The sequence below is a fragment of the Coregonus clupeaformis genome, chromosome 23 (genome assembly GCF_020615455.1).
Source record: "Coregonus clupeaformis isolate EN_2021a chromosome 23, ASM2061545v1, whole genome shotgun sequence".
Taxonomy (NCBI): Eukaryota; Metazoa; Chordata; class Actinopteri; order Salmoniformes; family Salmonidae; genus Coregonus; species Coregonus clupeaformis.
In genome coordinates this window covers 28193783-28213141 of record NC_059214.1, presented here as the reverse complement: position 1 = coordinate 28213141, position 19359 = coordinate 28193783, and the positions used below count along the sequence as shown (strand labels likewise).

The 19359-nt window shown below is 42.2% G+C and overlaps 1 protein-coding gene across 1 annotated transcript; it reads left to right on the top strand.

Moving 5' to 3' along the window:
* The first annotated feature begins 10349 nt into the window (after positions 1 to 10349).
* tnfaip6 (tumor necrosis factor, alpha-induced protein 6) lies at positions 10350 to 16331 on the top strand. Its single transcript, XM_041844764.2, has 6 exons — positions 10350 to 10552; positions 12107 to 12244; positions 13475 to 13636; positions 15209 to 15437; positions 15703 to 15743; positions 16065 to 16331. The coding sequence occupies exons 1-6, from the start codon at positions 10453 to 10455 to the stop codon at positions 16190 to 16192; spliced, it is 798 nt and encodes a 265-aa protein (XP_041700698.1). The 5' UTR covers positions 10350 to 10452; the 3' UTR covers positions 16193 to 16331.
* Positions 16332 to 19359: the final 3028 nt, after the last annotated feature.

Sequence of the window (19359 nt, the reverse complement as noted above, 5' to 3'; positions counted from 1 at the left end):
GTCAATGGTAATAGGACCAATACATCAGTGACTCCTGACAGATGCCATTCACTCCTCAGTGCACATGATTGGGAAAGTGTGCTGGATAAGATGTTAGAAGTACACGGCAGTCAGGGGAGAAGGAGATGAGGGATGGGTGGGTTTGATTTGGAGTTACATAATTTAAATGTATTTTTCCAATGTTATTGTGAGCAGGGAGGGAGCTCCTACAATACCGTCTTGAGTGTGTAGAGAAATAGATAAGCTTGGAAATCTGTGTGTGTGTGTTTTGGAAGAGGGTAGCAGACTAGTGGTGTGAAAGTGTGTCTTCCGTGGACCCATCCCCTTACCTCTCATCACACTTTGACAAACCTGAACCTGCTACCATTGGACAGCTGACCCCAGACTTCTACCATGTTTCTATTCCTCATTCACACACATATATCCTCCTTTTGTTTTTCTTTCTCTGTTGTCTCTATTGCTCCCTTTCCTCTTATGTTTTCACTCTCTATTTAGACTACACATCCTCTTTCCATCCCTCCACTCTTTCAGTCTTGTTCCTCTTCTCCACTTCCCCTCTCTCACCTCAGATGTGTCAAGATGACCCAGTCCAGTCTCTAATCCTTACAGTCTGACGTAGAACACTGACCGCAAGAAACACTGTGTGCAAAAACAACTCACAGCATAAGCTATCTACCATATGGATGTATCTGCTATTTTCATTGCTGTTGCTAACTGCACTAACAGCCTGGGACCCTGACCACGTGGTACATCGGTTTGGTTGGGGCCAGACAAACTGCACTCAGTGATTGTCAATAACTATCACTGACACAACTGGAATTAGAGGAATGTTAAATAAGCTTCTCAATGCGAGACACTAACTACCATTTTATTCCTCAAAGGGAAATTCCACATAACAAAAACTCTCACTCATCACCCAAATGTCTGTTGTAATGTATCTCATCAAAAAAGGGGACAGCACATACACAAACAATGTAAACTCTCCCATTCTGTCACGCCCTGGCCTTGAGAGGCCGGTCGTCTTTAGTTGGTTTGGTCAGGGTGTGAGAATCTATGCTAGAAATTCTATGTTTATGTTCTAGGTATTGTATTTCTATGTTTGGCCGGGTGTGATTCCCAATCAGAGACAGCTGTTGCTCGTTGTCTCTGATTGGGGATCATACTTAAGTAGCCTGTTTGCCTACCTTAGTTGTGGGATCTTGTTCCGTGTTGGCTTGTATGTGTATAGCCGGAGGACTTCATGTTACTTTGTTTATTGAGTTAAATAAACATGTACGCTTTTCACGCTGCACCTTGGTCTGACCCGTCTCTCAACGTTTGTGACACATTCTAACACCTTTTTAACTTATCTAGTCAGTGCTTCTAACCTCAGGAGGCTGAAGAAATTCGACTTGGCCCCTAAGACCCTCACAAACCGGTGATGTACAATTGAGAGCATCCTGTTGGGCTGTATCACCACCTGGTACGGCAACTGCACCGCCCGCAACCGTAGGGCTCTCCAGGGGGTGGTGCGGTCTGCCCAACACATCACCGGGGACACACTGCCTGTCCTCCAGGACATCTACAGCACACGATGTCACAGGAAGGCCAAAAAAGACTGTTAAATAGCCATCGCTAGCCGGCTACCACCCGGTTACTCATCCCTGCACCTTAGAGCCTGCTGCCCTATAGACATGGAATCACTGGCCACTTTAATAATGTTTATATACTGTTTTACTCATTTCATATGTATATACTGTATTCTACTGTATTTTGGTCAATGCCACTCTGACATTGCTCGTCCTAATATTGATGTACTTCTTAATTCCATTATTTTACTTTTAGATTTGTGTGTATTGTTGTGAATTGTTAGATGCAACTGCACTGTTGGAGCTAGGAACACAAGCATTTCACTACACCCGCAATAACATCTGCTAAATATGTGTATGTGACCAATCAGATTTGATTTGATTTATAGTTGTCAAACTCATTCAATGGAGGGCCAAGTGTCTGCGGGTTTTTGTTTTTTTCCTTTCAATTAAGACATAGACAACCAGGTGAGGGGAGATTATTACTAATTAGTGACCTTAATTCATCAATCAAGTACAAGCGATGAACAAAAACCCACAGACACTTGGCCCTCCGTGGAATGAGTTTGACACGTCCTAAAACACTTACGTCCTGTCAATGCTGTAGAGCAGTGGTATTCAACTCTTACCCTACGAGGTCCGGAGCCTGCTGGTTTTCTCTTATACCTGATAATTAATTGCACACACCTGGTGTCCCAGGTCTAAATCAGTCCCTGATTAGAGGGGAATGATGAAAAAACGCAGTGGAGTTGGCTGAGGTCCAGAGTTGAGTTTGAGGGGTGTAGAGAATGATGAAGATGAACACTACACAGTAAAGCTTATCCCCTATAGAAATTCATACTGTACTATAGAAAACAAAACAAAAAGGGGATATATTTGAGTGTTTTATGTTGACGTTTCAGCAGCACAAAGGCCTTTCTCTAGACCAGTCACAATTAACAATGCTGTGACACATTGTAAGCAGTGTCGGACACACCATGAAGTCAAACTAAGCTCCTGTAATAATATATTTAAGACAATTAACCCATTCTTCTGGAATTAACTGTTGACAGGGTCATGCATCTGTTGCAGCAAGCATAGCTAGCTTTCTCTCTTCTTCACAGCTTTGGAGGGTGCAGGGGGAAAAGGTTCTGCAGCAACAAGTGTTGTTCAGTAGAGATTAGCATCTCTTTGTGATGTAAATACTTTGTAAACTATGGCCTAGTTCCCATGTCCAGACCAAAGACAATACGGGGACCAGGAGGTTTTAACACGCATGCAGGCAGTGTGTGTGTGTGCCCATCATCACCCGGGCTCCTGGCCCCACCATTGGCATCCACACGCTTCCATGCGTATCCCGCTGCGCTCCCATGCCTGCGCCCATCGTGCCAACTGTGATGTAGTGTTCAACAGAGCATGTTACAAATATCCATCACAAAGGCCCCGTGAGCCATAACAAGCACATTAGTTTACCAGAAGGTCATGCTTTTGTGAATTTGAATTGTCCCCTTGTTTGTGAATGCTTGTATTGTCTGCCTGCATCATTCCAGATGTGAGCGATAAATCACATGAATTACATCGACCTTCATAAATGTTGACACATGCACGCACATACACCCAAATACACAAACACTATACAGAAACCCAGCCTAAAACCCCAAACAGCAAGCAATGCAGATGTAGAAGCATGGTGGCTAGGAAACACTCCCTAGAAAGGCAGGAACCTATGAAGAAACCTAGAGAAGAACCAGGCTCTGTGGGGTGGCCAGTCCTCTTCTTGCTGTGCCGGGTGGAGATTATAAGAGTACATGGCCATTTAAGGCCAGATTGTTCTTCAAGATGATCAAACGTTCATAGATGACCAGCAGGGTCAAATAATAATCACAGTGGTTGTAGAGGGTGCAGTTAGATTTTAATAGCCGAGAATTCAGAGGTCGAGACAGCAGGTGCGGTAGAGAGAGAGAGAGAAAGTCGAAAACAGCAGGTCCAGGCCAAGGTAGCACGTCTGGTGAACAGGTCAGAGTTCCCTAGCCACAGGCAAAACAGTTGAAACTGGAGCAGCAGCACGACCAGGTGGACTGGGGACAGCCAGGAGCCATCAGGCCGGGAAGTCCTGATCCTAGGGCTCAGGTCCTCCGGGAGAGAGGGAAAGAGAGAGAATTAGAGGGAGCATACTTAAATTTACACAGGACACCAGTTAAGATAGGAGAATTACGCCAGCTATAACAGACTGACCCTAGCCCCGGCACATAGACTATTACAGCACAGAGACTGAGACAATCAAACAGGTCTGGTTAAACTAACACAGAGATAACATAACCTTTGACCCGAGTTAGGTAGCATTATCCTGACCATTTGTCTCTTAGTTCATATCACATTCACTTATATGTCCTCGGAATGGAATGACAGAGGTACATTGACCTAACAGATACGATAGAGAATAGATGGAGAACTATCCATGCAAAAAACATATTGTTGCCCTCTCCTGTTAGGCAGGCAGATATCTGTTATCATGTGGCTCTATATGCTGGACATTACAGGACATTACATCTCTGGAGTAACCTAATGGTTGATGACTGACACTAACCACACTCTCATATACAGTGTATTTTGTCGCCATCTACTGGAAAGAGAGAATAACACTATTAAGTAGTAAGCGCTTGATACTTTTTTTTTCACCTTTATTTAACCAGGTAAGCCAGTTGAGAACAAGTTCTTATTTACAACTGCGACCTGGCCAAGACAAAGCAAAGCACTGCGATAAAAACAACAACAACACAGAGTTACATATGGAATAAACAAAACGTACAGTCAATAACACAATAGAAAATAGAAAATCTACATACAGTGTGTGCAAATGTAGTAAGTTATGGAGGTAAGGCAATAAATAGGCCATAGTGCAAAATAATTACAATACTTTGGGGATGACCAGTGAGATATACCTGCTGGACCGCATACTACGGGTGGGTGTTGCTATGGTGACCAATGAGCTAAGATAAGGCAGGGATTTGCCTAGCAGTGATTTATAGATGACCTGGAGCCAGTGGGTTTGCGACGAATATGTAGTGAGGGCCAGCCAACGAGAGCGTACAGGTCACAATGGTGGGTAGTACACTGCTCAAAAAAATAAAGGGAACACTTAAACAACACAATGTAACTCCAAGTCACACTTCTGTGAAATCAAACTGTCCACTTAGGAAGCAACACTGATTGACAATAAATGTCACATGCTGTTGTGCAAATGGAATAGACAACAGGTGGAAATTATAGGCAATTAGCAAGACACCCCCAATAAAGAAGTGGTTCTGAGATGAGATGAGATCCTCAGACCCCTTGTGAGACCATATGCTGGTGCGGTTGGCCCTCATGTGGCTGGAGTGTGTCAGCAGTTCCTGCAAGAGGAAGGCATTGATGCTATGGACTGGCCCGCCCGTTCCCCAGACCTGAATCCAATTGAGCACATCTGGGACATCATGTCTCGCTCCATCCACCAACGCCACGTTGCACCACAGACTGTCCAGGAGTTGGCGGATGCTTTAGTCCAGGTCTGGGAGGAGATCCCTCAGGAGACCATCCGCCACCTCATCAGGAGCATGCCCAGGCGTTGTAGGGAGGTCATACAGGCACGTGGAGGCCGCACACACTACTGAGCCTCATTTTGACTTGTTTTAAGGACATTACATCAAAGTTGGATCAGCCTGTAGTGTGGTTTTCCACTTTAATTTTGAGGGTGACTCCAAATCCAGACCTCCATGGGTTGATAAATTTGATTTCCATTGATAAGTTTTGTGTGATTTTGTTGTCAGCACATTCAACTATGTAAAGAAAAAAGTATTTAATAAGATTATTTCATTCATTCAGATCTAGGATGTGTTGTTTAAATGTTCCCTTAATTTTTTTGAGAAGTGTATATGGAGCTTTGGTGACAAAGACTACATCCAATTTGCTGAGTTGAGTGTTGGAAGCTATTTTGTAAATGACATCGCCGAAGTCAAGGATCGGTAGGATAGTCAGTTTTACGAGGGAATGTTTAGCAGCATGAGTGAAGGAGGCTTTGTTTGCGAAACAGGAAGCCAATTCTAGATTTAATAGTCTAAACCCTAGGGGGGCTACTAAAACTATATGGAATCGTTTTAAGAAGGTCATACCAAGGATCATTTAGCTATTTCTTTTGTAATTGTAAGACCCCTTGAAGTATAAAAAAAAGAAAATGAGGATTTGATGAAAATTGTATTTTGGCCTTACTGCTATTAGCCCATACAAACGCATTGAATAACAGATTCACTACATGGAACAACAGATCATCGCAAAAAATAAATTAAAAGGAAGTTTGTTCTGAGGTGTCTGAGACAAAGATCAGGAAACATATAGACTACCAGTCAAGTTTGGACACACCGACCCCCCCACCTTGTCACAACACAACTGATTGGCTAAAAGGAAGGAAAGAAATTCCACAAATTAACTTTTAAGAAGTCACACCTGTTAATTGAAATGCATTCCAGGTGACTACCTCATAAAGCTGGTTGAGAGAATGCCAGTTAAACTTTTGACTGGTAGTGTATATATATATACAGTTGAACATTTCCTGACATTTAATCCTAGTAAAAATTCCCTGTCTTAGGTCATTTAGGATCACCACTTTATTTTAAGAATGTGAAATGTCAGAATAATAGTAAAGAGAATGATTTATTTCAGCTTTTATTTCTTTCTTCACAGAGCAAAACGGAGAACCATAGAATAATAGTTTGTAGGCCAAACGGTTCGGACGCTACAGACAATTTTATGACAAAAAAATTTTGGGCGGGGGATGTCTCATGGTCTGACAAACATGGCTCTAGCTCTGTCACCTTTCACCGCAGATGCGGAAGTGCGACATCGGTAGATGCGGTGTATTGAGATACATCTCTAGCATAAACTGACTGATTTTTATGGGGATTCTTTTAGTATCCTAATTGATTTTCGCGGGGGGCGCGGTCATCGACTCTAGGTGGTTTTAAACGTCTGCCACTGGCAGTGTTACAGATGGTCTGGAGAAAATAAACCTCTGACAAGTTTGAGGGAAAACACATGTGCACCCATTGCACTGTGTTACATTTATGCACATTAATTTACATCATACAACCCAGGATCTTTAAAAAAGTGTGTGAATAGGAACTTTCTGTTTAACTCCTCTCTTGGAGAAACCACACTATGGCAGATTAGTCTTTAGCTACAGTATCCCCCATGATCTCATCAGGGATGGCAAACCAAGAGGGACCCGCCTTGGCCTGGTGGATTAATAATATGGTATAGAGAAAAAATCTGTATGTTTGACTCACTGTCCCCATGCCATATGGTCTTCGGACCTGGGTTCAAATAATATTTGTTTTCATTCAAATACTTAAAATGTGCTCGATTCAGCTTTACTGACACAATGGAACCAATTGGATAGTCCTACCAGGCACTCCAGCAGGCTGAATTAAACATTCAAAGTATTTAAAAGAAAACAAATACTATTTGAACCCAGGTTTGTGTCCAGCTGCAGACTGTGTGTTGTGAACCAACAGAGACAAGGTGAGAGACAGAGAGAGAGAGAGAGAGAGAGAGAGAGAGAGATAGAGAGAGATAGAAAGAGGAGAGAGAGAGCGAGAGAGAGAGAGAGCGAGAGAGAGCGCACCACCTCCAGTTTGGCACGCGATGACGGCAGGATGTTAAGTCATGGAGTGGCAACACAGTAAAAGCAGCCTGGAAACAAAGACTCCCTTATCCCTCTCTCTTCTACACCCGACCTCCTGTGTTTCATGTTGTCGTGGCTTTACTGGACTATAGTACACAATGGCCGCACGGGCCCTGCCAGAGGGACTCTGGACGGTGAAAAGACCACAAGCCTAGAATGTGTTTGACATGTAGGCAGATGTAAATATTGTACAGTATAATTGTCACACACACACAATTCCCAGAGCGTGTGGGAGGCTATAATTATAATACAGTTACATCATCTGTTTACCACAGACTGCATATATATACAGTACATACCACAGATATACATCAGAGACCACTGCATCTGTCTTAAACTATGACCCAAAGGAGAACCAGATGACATAGTGAGATAATGAGAGAATGAGAGAATGGGAGAATGAACAAGTATTTAAAAAGCTGTCCCTGTGTGTGTGTGTGTGTGTGTGGATTTGGAGGGTGGATACAGCTTAAACACGGTTCAAATACTGAGATTTAAAGGACATTAGGGACTGTGGGAAAGTATAGTGAGGGCAAGCACAGGGGGAAATTGTAGTTCAGTCAGTGGTGGAAAAAGTACCCAATGATCATACTTGAGTAAAAGTAAAGATACCTTAATATAAAATGACTCAAGTAAAATTGAAAGTCACCAAGCAAAATATTACTTGGGTAAAGGTCTAAAAGTATTTGGTTTAAGTATCAAAAGTATATGCAAAAGTAAAAGTATAAATCATTTCACATTCTTTATGTTAAGAAAACCAGACAGCACGATTTTCTAGTTTTTTTAATTTACAGATAGCCAGGGGCACACTCCAACACTCAGACATAATTTACAAATCAAGCATTTGTGTTTAGTGAGTCCACCAGATCAGAGTCAGTAGGGATGACCAAGGATGTTATCTTGATAAGTGCGTGAATTGTAACATTTTCCTGTCCTGCTAAGCATTCAAAATGTAACAAGTACTTTTGGGTGTCAGGGAAAATATATGGAGTAAAAATATTATTTTCCTTAGGAAAAACAAAGTGGAGAAAAAGTAAAAGTTGTCAAAAATATAAATAGTATGGTACCACCACCCTTACCACCGCCCTACCTGTACCAAAGGATCCAAATCCCTCAACTGGGGTCAGAGATGACCGCATGTGCTCTCTAGTAGCCCCACCCCCATATGTATAAGTGTCTTCTCAAGTCTCTCAGTCTCTAAAGAGTATACAGTGTGATGTCTGGCAAAGCGAGACCAGCTCCTCAGTTTCATACCGCATAGAGACCAACCTCAGTAGGATTTCTGACTGTTGAAAACAGCTGGGAACTAAGACCTAAAGTTTTTTTGTGTGTGTCTAATTCATTTTCTCTTATAATAACCATGTAATTACAACACTTTAAATCTGATATTCTGTGTTTGAGGATAACACATACCAGTACTGGTCATTTCAATTTGAAGGCAAACTGTTACAAAACACACAATTAAATGAAAAATGTAAACAGGGCAGATCATTTAGCGTTCAACTTTATTGCCAAAGCTGCAAGTAATTGTGGTTAATTGTTCTGTATGTCACATATAATGATGATCAACATCCTTTAAAATTACGACAGTAGCCTATATGACAATTACTGTGTCTGAGCCAGAGTTTCCATGTGTGGGTGTAAATGGGAGAGACTCTTGGGGGAATTGAGAAGGTACAACTAATTTATTTTAACTTGTCTGGAACCAGTTCAGAAGAGTCACCGTCGCCTTCAGCTCTGACTCCAACTAGTTCATACTCAAATTACAGTGAGATTACTGAATACTGAAAAAGTGGCCAATTGAAGAATGTCAGAATAACCCAAAGAGACATTAAGCACACTTGAATATCATAGTAGTCTTGAACAACCTTGTCAGAAGGCTTCATTCTTAGCCAGCAGTGTTCAAAGTTATCTGGTCTGCTGCCTGATATTATTTATATGTTAGTGTGAACATACCAACCAATAGATAGATTCATCTTGATGGCTGAAGGGAAAGGCCCTTAAGCCGTATATAAATGCCTTTCTAAGCAGCAATGGTAGACAGATAATTCTCAGATGATTATCTAATACCCACCATTTTAGCCTTCAGCTACCAGGACATATATGTTACCATTTTAACCATTGACATCAGATATGCAGTAATTAACCTGGTTAGCATGAAGAAGAAAAAAGGCCCACACCCCCCAATAGGCCTATATGATTCTCTCCAAATAGGGCGCTGTGCCTCCTATACCTATGAGATGCTAGATATCAACTTCTTTGGAAACACTCCCGAGTGGCGCAGTGGTCTAAGGCAGTGCCACTAGAGATCCTGGTTCGAATCCAGGCTCTGTCGTAGCCGGCCGCGACCGGGAGACCCATGGGGCGGCGCACAGTTGGCCCAGCGTCGTCCAGGGTAGGGGAGGGAATGGCCTGCAGGGATGTATCTCAGTTGGTAGAGCATTGCGTTTGCAATGCCAGGGTTGTGGGTTCGATTCCCACGGGGGGCCAGTATGAAAAATAAAACAAATAATATATGCACTCACTAACTGTAAGTCGCTCTGGATAAGAGCGTCTGCTAAATGACTAAAATGTAAAATACATGGAAATGCTATTTTCATACAGTAGCACAGTCTTTTTTTAAGTGTACCTTTCAACAACATACTTCCAGCAATAAATATGGGAATATTTATGGCCTAATCCTTGGTAGGACAAAGCAGAAGATCAGATAACCTTATCCTCTATTAATCAGTTGCCACTGACAAACAGGTCTATTTTTAGTTAAGTGGCACTTGACCAAAGAGGAGATATTTCAGCCATTGTGTCCCCTAAGTGTGTTCTTTTGCATTAACACATTGGTTCATGATGAATATGGATGTCTTTAAGCCTTAATTCATAAAGTCAGTGACACATTAAACATCTGTATAACCTATCATGTCTTAGTACTTGACACATACTCTTTTAAATCAAACGCAGGTCATGGTCCCCCACTGGTAAATTCCCATAAGTCTGTGTATGGTCAATTATCAGTGTTGGGCAACGTATTCTCACTACCTTGACACATAGCCTTGGCAGAGGGCGCCGCTGGGGCAGTCTACTAACTATTTAAAAGGCCAGTCGCAAGATGAGCAGCGAGCACAGCGCGAGCGGTAGCAGCTGGCGAGAGGATATCAACGCGTAGCGCACAGCTCTGTTCTGTTCAAGAGGAGGATGCGCATCTTCGCTGTCATCTGGGCGGTCTGCTTCTTCTTGAAGGAAGTGCAAGCGTGGGGCTTCAGAAATGGAATCTTTCATAACTCCATATGGTTGGGTAAATCATGCTTTCTTTTGTTATCTTCATTACTTTTCCAACAAGGATAGGCTACTTTTGGAACTTTTAAGCTTTCCAACAACTGCGGTTGGAAACATTGGCTTTCTGTAGGACATTCTCCTGAAAGTGTTCTGTGTTTGTATTTTACAAGATGGTTATGGAATGTTCCGATGTAACGTTTAGCACAACTATGACAAAAAGTGTATCAAATAACATTGATCAGCTTTGGTATGGTTTTCTTTTGTTTGGGTTGCTTGGTCAAAGGCCTATAAGAGGCGCCGGTTTCTCTTTGATGTGTCTACAGAACTTAGGCTAATTATCATTCCCATGTGTTAGAAAAAGTTTTACTTTATATGTTCACTTCTCTAACCGCTCTTTATCTTCAACATAATCTCACAATCCTGCACAACATAGGCTATTTATATATATTTTTTAGCCTAAAAACATTTAGCATTAATTAAACCTGATAACAGTGTGCAAAGCTGTCATCAAGGCAAAGGGTGGCTATTTGAAGAATATCAAATATCAAATATATTTTGATTTGTTTAACACTTTTTTGGTTATTACATGATTCCATATGTGTTATTTCATAGTTTTGATGTCTTCACTATTATTCTACAATGTAGAAAATAGTAAAAATAAAGAAAAACCCTTGAATGAGTAGGTGTTCTAAAACTTTTGACTGGTAGTGTATATATATTTTTACAATTCTCACAAAAGTAGTGCACTGGGCCTTTAATAGTCCTGTATTAGGGGACCAATATAGCCCGTCTGAAGCGCGGGCAAAAACTATTTTCCCACCCCCAAACTACTTCCCACGGCTATGCCCCAACCAATTTCAATGGAATGTGTCATATAGGCTACTTCTGATAGAGTTAATGAGCTCGACTTGCCCATCAGACCTACACACTTCTGGAACACATAAACTAAACTGCATGTTTTCAGTAATATGTCATGTGACCCAAACTCCCTATATAATTTGGTTAGACTAATAGTGAGACACACCACTCTCTAGGATTATAATGAAAACGAAGCACCACCTCACGAGGCACCTTGGAGGAAGAGGTTGGCTAGTAGGTGCAAATATTGACTCGTAGCTAATTTGGACTGCACTCCAAGTCCTACAAGGTCATGCATGATATCAAAACAGGTTCAAAGGAGGACCCCCCATAGAGAAGCACAGGAGTATGACCACTCCCGAGAGGGAGATTACAAATACTTAGCGTCTGTCCTAAGGCTTTCTATCCAACCACAACACGTTACGGAGTTGAAAGTTGTTGGCCTATCCACCGTGTGTGTTTCATGTTTATTTTCTTCCGCTATGAACTTCTTAGTCTGAAAGCCACTTTGCTTGTTCTAGCTCCCTGAGAAGGATTCCCACAATCTTGTAAAACAGAATATTTTCCACTTGTTTCCTGTTGCCTGGATACGTATCATTGTGGTTGTGGCAGTGGGACACTACACAGGCATTGGCAGCATATCTGTTGTTCTGTAGTGCTTTGAAAGTGATAGCGGCATTGACTGACTGACTGGGACTTCTTTTTTTCTGGACAGAGCAAGCTGCTGGAGTCTACCACAGGGAATCACGTAAAGGGAGATACCAGCTGACTTATAAGGAGGCCAAGGCCGTGTGCAAATACGAAGGAGGAAATCTGTCCACTTACGATCAACTGGAGGCTGCTCGTCAAATAGGTTTGCAATGCAATAACTTCCCTATTCCCCCAATCCCCCTTAGTCCCCTCTAGTCCGTGTCCTCCATCTCTCCCTCCCCCCTCTCTCTCTTTCTCTCTCTCTATCTCTGTCTCTCTTTCTCTCTCTCCCCTTCTCTGAATTTATAAGGAAAGAGTATGGAGGACTATAACTCAGAAGCAGCATAATGTTGCCAATTGGATTCTGTCAATGTCAATGCAGACTTTCAAAATAATGAGTGGCCCCTGAGCCCTGAGTTTACGAAATGCCGTTACCACTGTTGATTAACGATGCCTTACAGTTTGCCTAAGAGCACATATAATTAAACAGTTTAAATTATCCAACCATGTGTTCACTGGTCAAGCAATGGCAGGAAAGAGTGTGTTTATCTTGCCTTTCTCCCATGAAATCAATCAGAGATGTCTTGCCACTGCACTACAGCCTGTTGCTCTGTGGGACTGCAGCCGGACCCAATCCACTCCCTACCCTTTCCCCTAATCCTTCGATGTCTGCAGATCAGAAAGATATATAAGCAGTGTAGGGGTGTGTTGTTTTCACCATATTCCCTACACCTTACAGATCAAACATCAACGGTTTAGGGTCAAGGAGAAGGGGTATAGGGAGTGAATTGGTACCAGCTTGAGAGGTCTCCCCAGTATAGTAAGAACAGTAACATCTGCCTGGCTGGCTTATGGTAACATTCGTTCCCATGGCAGACAGACTGAAGCCAGACCAGGCCCTGACTTGGGAAACCACAACTTGTATGTCTGTGGTTAGAGCAGAGCTGCCCCATGGCCAATTATCCTAGGAGGTCTGAGTTTGTCTCCCCTGCATTTCCTGACTGACTGTGGTCCACTGATTGTGACTGGAGGCTTTTTTTAGATACATTGGAGTTCATTATGCTTTACCCCCACCACCCACCACCCATCCACATCCCCACATCAATGGTCCGCTTGTAATTGCAGATGCAAAGTCAGTGGAAGGCACATTTTTGACAGGGACCGTAGCATTTCCAAAGACAGGGTTTTGTTTTAAGGATACGAGCAAGACGAATGGCTGGTGGTAACCCAATATGGCCATGGATATTCTGTAAGAGTGATTTATCTGTGGTACTAAGAGGGGGATGCTAGCTCTAGACTTTACCAATGTGACACTCTTTCTTACCCCGGAAACAGCATGAAACTTTGCAAATTCAGTTTCTTACCAGGCTAACTCTTTGTCCCTCATTCCTAGGTTTTCACGTGTGTGCGGCTGGGTGGTATGACAAAGGTCGTGTAGGCTACCCTATCGTCAAAGCTGGTGCCAACTGTGGTTTTGGGAAGGTTGGTGTCATCGACTACGGGTACAGGCTGAACAAGAGTGAGAGATGGGACGTCTACTGCTACAACCCCAACTGTGAGTAGTGAACAGACCTGGTTTCAAATACTATTCCAAATCATTTCAAATTCTCAATCTGTGCTTGATTGAACTTGACTGTTGTAATTGGAACCAATAGAAAAGTCTCAAAAGTGCAAACTTCACCCACCTGGCACTCCAGGCAGGCTAAAGAAAACACTCAAAGTATTTGAACGATTTCAAATAGTATTTGAACCCATCTGCTTGCATGACAAATGGAGGTTAAGGCAATCCTGGGTGTGTTGGTTTAACAGTTTAATCGACCATGAGTCTTCACCATATGAGATGAGTGTGTGGTTGAGTCAGACAGACATCGCTTTCTAATGGGTGACGTTAGGGGAACACAGGGTCAGAGTTGTAAAGTTGATTGTGGTCCATGACATGTAGGCTAATGTACTAGTGGGACACATTGATGACTGTACATGGACAGGCGGTTGTGGTCTGGGTCAGGGTGAGAACTTCCCTGGTAGGCCATTGACTGTACATAGGCAGTTCGATTCCAGGCTGTATCACAACCGTCCGTGATTGGGAGTCCCATAGTGCGGCGCACAATTGGCCCAGCGTCGCCCGGGTTTGGCCGGTGTAGGCCGTCATTGTAAATAAGAATTTGTTCTTAACTGACTTACCTAGTTAAATAAAGGTAAAAATAAATAAAAAATGTGGTAAGAACTTTATCCAGTTATTGTAAATATCGGGGACATATTTACAACACTTTTACCGCATCTTTAATTTATCATGACAAAACAGCTGTATTGGGGCCTGTCATGATGTTTTCATGGTGGAGAATGACACATGACCACATGTTTGGAGTTGTCACCACATGTGATGACTGTACTCAACATGGAAGAGGTTGCCTCATTGGATGAGATAGCTGCCTTAAGATACTGACAGTGTCCCAAATGGCACCATATTTCTTTTTTAGTGCACTACTTTTTGACATAGCACTCTGGTCAAAAGTAGTGCACTAAATAGGTAATAGGATGCCATTTAGGGCATAGACGCTCATTTTCCCCATAATTGCCTGTGACTTAGAGGATTTATGGTTCGCATTTCATAAGTTATGGATGAATTGCATAAAACAACTCCTAATTACAATAATTTTCCCTTTACAAATCCAAGGGATCTAGAGCTTTTGATTTCATTTCACCCAAACTGGACATTTCATTTTCTTCATTCAAATGACAAAGAAGTCTCTTTTCCCATTTCTAACTTCATTCAGTGGTCACATCACATGTGAAAGAGAACAACACAAGCAGAATTTCCCTATATTTTCATTTATCATAAAGCATAATGATGATAGCACATGTAACACACTGATGTAATACACTGTTAGTTTTATTAAACTTGTTTTGCTTACAGCGTTACTATTAACAGTCTTTAGTAACAGCCATTGTGCAGAATATTGTACTATTTACAATCAGCTAAGGAAAGTGACTAATTTAAAAGTCCTCTGGATCTAGTTTAGTTTATTAGTTTAGTTTATTGATCTTTCTATTTGATCTGTTACAGTATATCGATCATATCTAATGTAACATTTCCTCATCCTGTCTCCTCCTTTCTCCTGGTCCACAGCAAAGGAGTGTGGAGGTACTCTGACAGACCAGCAGAGGATCATCCAGTCACCTGGTTACCCAGAGGAGTACCAGGATGAGCAGATCTGCTACTGGCACATCCGTGTGCGCTATGGACAGAGGATACGCCTGCACTTCCTGGAGTTCGACGTGGAGGAGGACACGTCCTGTCTAGCAGACTACCTGGAGATCTATGACAGCTATGACGACGTCTCTGGCTTCGCCGGGAGGTGAGGATCCAGCTTTTGATTGAATGTGCCTTTGCATTAAGTTTTAGTTTATTGAGTTTACATTGTATGGTTGATTTAGGGTTGTTACAGTCTTATCCAAGATGACAGAAAGTTGCATTGTACTAAATGTATTGATACTTACATAGACTCTCTTTTCACACGACAAACTGTCATAACATAGGCTACTGTCCTCTAGTGGTGTTTAGTATGACCATTTTGTCCACATGTTACTCTACGATCAAATAAATCTATTTATTCTTTCCAGGTACTGTGGAGATTACTTACCAGATGACTTAATTAGCACAGGTATGACACAAACACATTCCTATTTTATTACCATATAATGATGAATACTCATTATTATAGATCAAGAAGTTACTGTATATTTAAAGCAATTGTACACGAGCGGGCGTGTGTTGTGACTTTTTTAGCACGGCTGTGCTGCGGTTGTAGGTACGAGACAAAGCCCTTTTTTAATCATCAAGTGTTGATCAATTTTTAGTTATAATGGTTTTCTTTGATAAACTGTGTCCACATTTCAAATATCAGGACAGGATGTATTATCAGTACTTTATACACATAGCAATATATCCAAATGTCCCCTTTCCCCGTTTCTCTCTCCCACAGGGAATGTGATGACACTAAAGTTCCTGTCCGATGCCTCTGTAGTCGCAGGAGGCTTCCAGCTGGAGTACATTGCTGTGAACGCTTCTCTCCTCCACTTCCAGAATGACACCAGCTATTACTTCACTTGAGCAATTATTTAATAGATGCTTTTTTAAATATTAATGTTTCCTATTGTATTTATAATGTTGTCGTTTTAACTCATGTAATTGATGTTTGTATCCTTGTTGTCATCAAGGGAAAGCAAATAAATGCTGTATTAAATGTATAACCTCACATGTGTTTAATGTTTTTTTGATGTGGGTGTTGTTGAGTATGTCACTAATGTACTTCACTGTGTCACATGTCCCTCCCTACCTTTATCATTGTTTGGGATGATCATCAAGGTGTGAATGGAGTTATTCAGTAAATTATGTTGAAGCACAATTTTGGGATGTTCAGTGAAATTCATTTTCACCACCAATTTGGGACATTGTCAATGGAAAGGCAATACATGATTCCACAGTCACCTGATTAGGCTTGTATAGCACAGAGTAATAGGGAGTTAGTTATCAGTATCTTTGGATATAGGCTATATTATTCTGCAAATGTAGACTTATTTATTTATTTATTTATTATTTCACCTTTATTTAACCAGGTAAGCCAGTTGAGAACAGGTTCTCATTTACAACTGCGACCTGGCCAAGATAAAGCAAAGCAGTGCAATAAAAACAACACAGAGTTACATATGGGGTAAAAAACATAAAGTCAAAAATACAGCAGAAAATATATATACAGTGTGTGCAAATGTAGCAAGTTATGGAGGTAAGGCAATAAATAGGCTATAGTGCAAAATAATTACAATAGTATTAACACTGGAATGCTAGATGTGCAAGAGATTATGTGCAAATAGAGATACTGGGGTGCAAAAGAGCAAAATAAATAACAATATAGGGATGAGGTAGTTGGGTGGGCTAATTTCAGATGGGCTGTGTACAGGTGCAGTGAACGGTAAGGTGCTCTGACAACTGATGCTTAAAGTTATTGAGGGAGATAAGAGTCTCCAGCTTCAGAGATTTTTGCAATTCGTTCCAGTCATTGGCAGCAGAGAACTGGAAGGAATGGCGGCCAAAGGAGGTGTTGGCTTTGGGAATGACCAGTGAGATATACCTGCTGGAGCGCAGACTACGGGTGGGTGCTGCTATGGTGACCAATGAGCTAAGATAAGGCGGGGATTTGCCTAGCAGTGATTTATAGATGGCCTGGAGCCAGTGGGTTTGACGACGAACATGTAGTGAGGACCAGCCAACAAGAGCGTACAGGTCACAGTGGTGGGTAGTGTATGGGGCTTTGGAGACAAAACGGATGGCACTGTGATAGACTACATCCAATTTGCTGAGTAGAGTGTTGGAGGCTATTTTGTAAATGACATCGCCGAAGTCAAGGATCGGTAGGATAGTCAGTTTTACGAGGGCATGTTTGGCAGCATGAGTGAAGGAGGCTTTGTTGCGAAATAGGAAGCCAATTCTAGATTTAACTTTGGATTGGAGATTCTTTATGTGAGTCTGGAAGTTGAGTTTACAGTCTAACCAGACACCTAGGTATTTGTAGTTGTCCACATACTCTAGGTCAGACCCGTCGAGAGTGGTGATTCTAGTCGGGTGGGTGGGTGCCAGCAGCGTTCGATTGAAAAGCATGCATTTAGTTTTACTAGTGTTTAAGAGCAGTTGGAGGCTACTGAAGGAGTGTTGTATGGCATTGAAGCTCGTTTGGAGGTTTGTTAACACAGTGTCCAATGAAGGGCCAGATGTATACAAAATGGTGTCGTCTGCGTAGAGGTGGATCTGAGAGTCACCAGCAGCAAGAGCGACATCATTGATATACACGGAGAAAAGTGTCGGCCCAAGAATTGAACCCTGTGGCACCCCCCATAGAGACTGCCATAGGTCCAGACAACAGGCCCTCCGATTTGACACACTGAACTCTATCTGAGAAGTAGTTGGTGAACCAGGCGAGGCAGTCATTTGAGAAACCAAGGCTATTTAGTCTGCCAATAAGAATGCGGTGGTTGACAGAGTCGAAAAGCCTTGGCCAGGTCGATGAAGACGGCTGCACAGTACTGTCTATTATCAATCGCGGTTATAATATCGTTTAGGACCTTGAGCGTGGCTGAAGTGCACCCATGACCAGCTCGGAAACCGGATTGCATAGCGGAGAAGGTACGGTGGTATTCGAAATGGTCGGTGATCTGTTTGTTAACTTGGCTTTCAAATACTTTCGAAAGGCAGGGCAGGATGGATATAGGTCTGTAGCAGTTTGGATCTAGAGTGTCACCCCCTTTGAAGAGGGGGGATGACCGCGGCAGATTTCCAATCTCTGGGGATCTCAGACGTTATGAAAGAGAGGTTGAACAGACTAGTAATAGGGGTTGCGACAATTTCGGCGGCTAGTTTTAGAAAGAAAGGGTCCAGATTGTCTAGCCCAGCTGATTTGTAGGGGTCCAGATTTTGCAGCGCTTTCAAAACATCAGCTGTCTGAATTTGTGTGAAGGAGAAGCGGGGGGCATGGGCAAGTTGCAGCGGAGGGTGCAGAGTTGGTGGCCGGGGTAGTGGTAGCCAGATGGAAAGCATGGCCAGCTGTAGCAAAATGCTTGTTGAAATTCTCGATTATTGTAGATTTATCGGTGGTGATAGTGTTTCCTAGCCTCAGTGCAGTGGGCAGCTGGGAGGAAGTGCTCTTATTCTCCATGGACTTTACAGTGTCCCAAAACTTTTTGGAGTTAGTGCTACAGGATGCAAATTTCTGTTTGAAAAAAGTTAGCCTTTGCTTTCCTGACTGCTTGTGTATATTGGTTCCTAATTTCCCTGAAAAGTTGCATATCGCGGGGGCTATTTGATGCTAATGCTGTACGCCACAGGATGTTTTTTGTGCTGGTCAAGGGCAGTCAAGTCTGAGGAGAACCAGGGGCTATATCGGTTCTTAGTTCTGTATTTTTGAATGGGGCATGTTTATTTAAGATTGAGAGGAAATTACTTTTAAGGAACAACCAGGCATCCTCTACTGACGGAATGAGATCTATATCCATCCAGGATACCTGGGCCAGGTCAATTAGGAAGGCCTAAAGTTTTTTAGGGAGCGTTTGACAGTGATGAGGGGTGGTCGTAATATTATCAAAATAAAAAGGGTATGTGCAGGATTTGCATTTTTGCTTAAAAAATATTGAATATCCTACCTTACAAGAAGAGAAAGAAAGATATATCACATTTGAAAGGGGAAACCTTTAATTTTTGTTTTGTTTTGTGAAAAGTATATTCGGATA

Excerpts from the sequence above, each read along its gene's own strand:
- tnfaip6 (XM_041844764.2), top strand. The coding sequence starts at position 10,453 with ATGCGCATCTTCGCTGTCATCTGGGCGGTCTGCTTCTTCTTGAAGGAA. Across the intron at positions 13,637-15,208 it reads CTACTGCTACAACCCCAACT|CAAAGGAGTGTGGAGGTACT; the intron begins GTGAGTAGTGAA and ends CCTGGTCCACAG. Across the intron at positions 15,438-15,702 it reads GTCTCTGGCTTCGCCGGGAG|GTACTGTGGAGATTACTTAC; the intron begins GTGAGGATCCAG and ends TATTCTTTCCAG.